General features: G+C 57.3%; 1 protein-coding gene across 1 annotated transcript in view; it reads right to left on the minus strand.

The window, feature by feature from the left end:
• Window positions 1-673: 673 nt before the first annotated feature.
• BCAS4 (breast carcinoma amplified sequence 4) overlaps window positions 674-1,453 on the minus strand; it is a 41,143-nt gene continuing 40,363 nt past the window's right edge. The window contains exon 5 of the mRNA XM_015560710.1: window positions 674-1,173. Coding sequence (XP_015416196.1) covers window positions 1,042-1,173 — 132 coding nt within the window. The 3' untranslated portion in view covers window positions 674-1,041. The remainder of the gene's footprint in view (window positions 1,174-1,453) is intronic.

Genomic DNA, 1,453 nt, shown 5'->3' on the forward strand with positions numbered 1-1,453 from the left:
GGGGAGAAGAGGAGCGGGGAGGGGGGGAGGGGGGGGCCGGGACATGGACCAAGCTTGCTTGTTTCTCCACCTGGGGGAGGGGAACAGATGTGAAACCCCAGTGAAGCACGTGCGAAGGTGCACCTTCCTCTATGTCTGCTAGACTTCCATAGTTTAACATAACTTACAAACATTTTTAATAAAAAAATCACAGAAGTTTACAAAAACTGCCTCCACAGAAAAACATCAGCTCTTCTTGAAACAAGGGGTCCACCTTTATCATTTAATTCCAAAAATTACCCTAAAATTAGCAAGTCTCAACTTTTTCCTTTTCTGCTATCTTACCTGATTAAGTTAAATTTCCTTGAAATTCCAGTGCAGGTCTGCGTGTGTGTGTGTGTGTGTGTGTGTGTGTGTTCCCTTGGCTCTCTGAGAAATTCTAGAAAAATGAGAAACATGACTAAAGTGTGGACTTTCAGGGTAACTGCAGGAAACTCACCTGCATGAGAAGAAATGGGAGCAAACACACCTTTGCAGACGAAGTCCCAACACCTCTGCACCTCCGCGGGCTGCTGGGGTCTGAGGGCCGAGTGGGCCACATCGGAGATTTGGGGCGGGCTCGCCCAGGTGGCAGGAGCAGCCTTACAGGAACCGTCACCCGTCCAACCCCGTTCCCACGCCCAGACCACACGTGACCTCTTGACACCTTTATTGACATAATTCACGTGCCAGGGGGCACTGGGCTCACAACAAGCCAGCCAACAGTGAGGGACAGGAGCCACAGCCCTGTGCACCCAGTGAATCTCCCATATTCCCGTGCAAAACCCTCTAGAGAGCAAGTCCCGCTGTCCCTCGGGCACACCTGACCACCAACCACCGGCGGACAAAGCCTAATTTAGCAGCTCCTCCCGGAGGCATCGCCACGCAGGGTCCAGCTGCTTCTCCAGACCCCTCGGTCTCACGCGAAGCGGGGGGAGGAGGGGGATTCAGCAAACAAATCGATGACAACAAAAATAGAAGAAACCGGGGCTGCCCCGCACGCAGAGGGCCACTCCCGCCAGCTCACAGGTGGCCACGGCAGCGGGGGGCCTGGGGGGCCTGGGGCGCCGCCTCCCCGGCGGCCGCAGGAAAGTAGTCCTCGGTCCTGTACAACGCGGGCAGCTCAAACGGCGGGGACGCCGGCCTAGGCAGGTTCTGGAATGACAGAAACGGGGTGCTCATCAGCCAGGTGACTCCCCTTGTTTTGTGACCCAAGAATTCCAGTTGGAGGAACGGGTCCTGTAGGGAGAGTCGTGCACATGATGGGAGACTCCGCGAGGCTCTGGCAGCTCTGCCCAGAGGAAGCCGCCCCCAGGGAGCCCTGTGCCCCAGGGAGCGCCGTGTGGGCAGGGAGCACCGTGTGGGCAGGGAGCACCGTGTGGGCTCGGCAGGCACAGGCAGAGCCGGTGCACAGAGACACCGGGAAAGCCAGCCG

This window comes from Myotis davidii, unplaced genomic scaffold, assembly GCF_000327345.1.
Source record: "Myotis davidii unplaced genomic scaffold, ASM32734v1 scaffold935, whole genome shotgun sequence".
In the NCBI taxonomy this organism is placed as follows: domain Eukaryota; kingdom Metazoa; phylum Chordata; class Mammalia; order Chiroptera; family Vespertilionidae; genus Myotis; species Myotis davidii.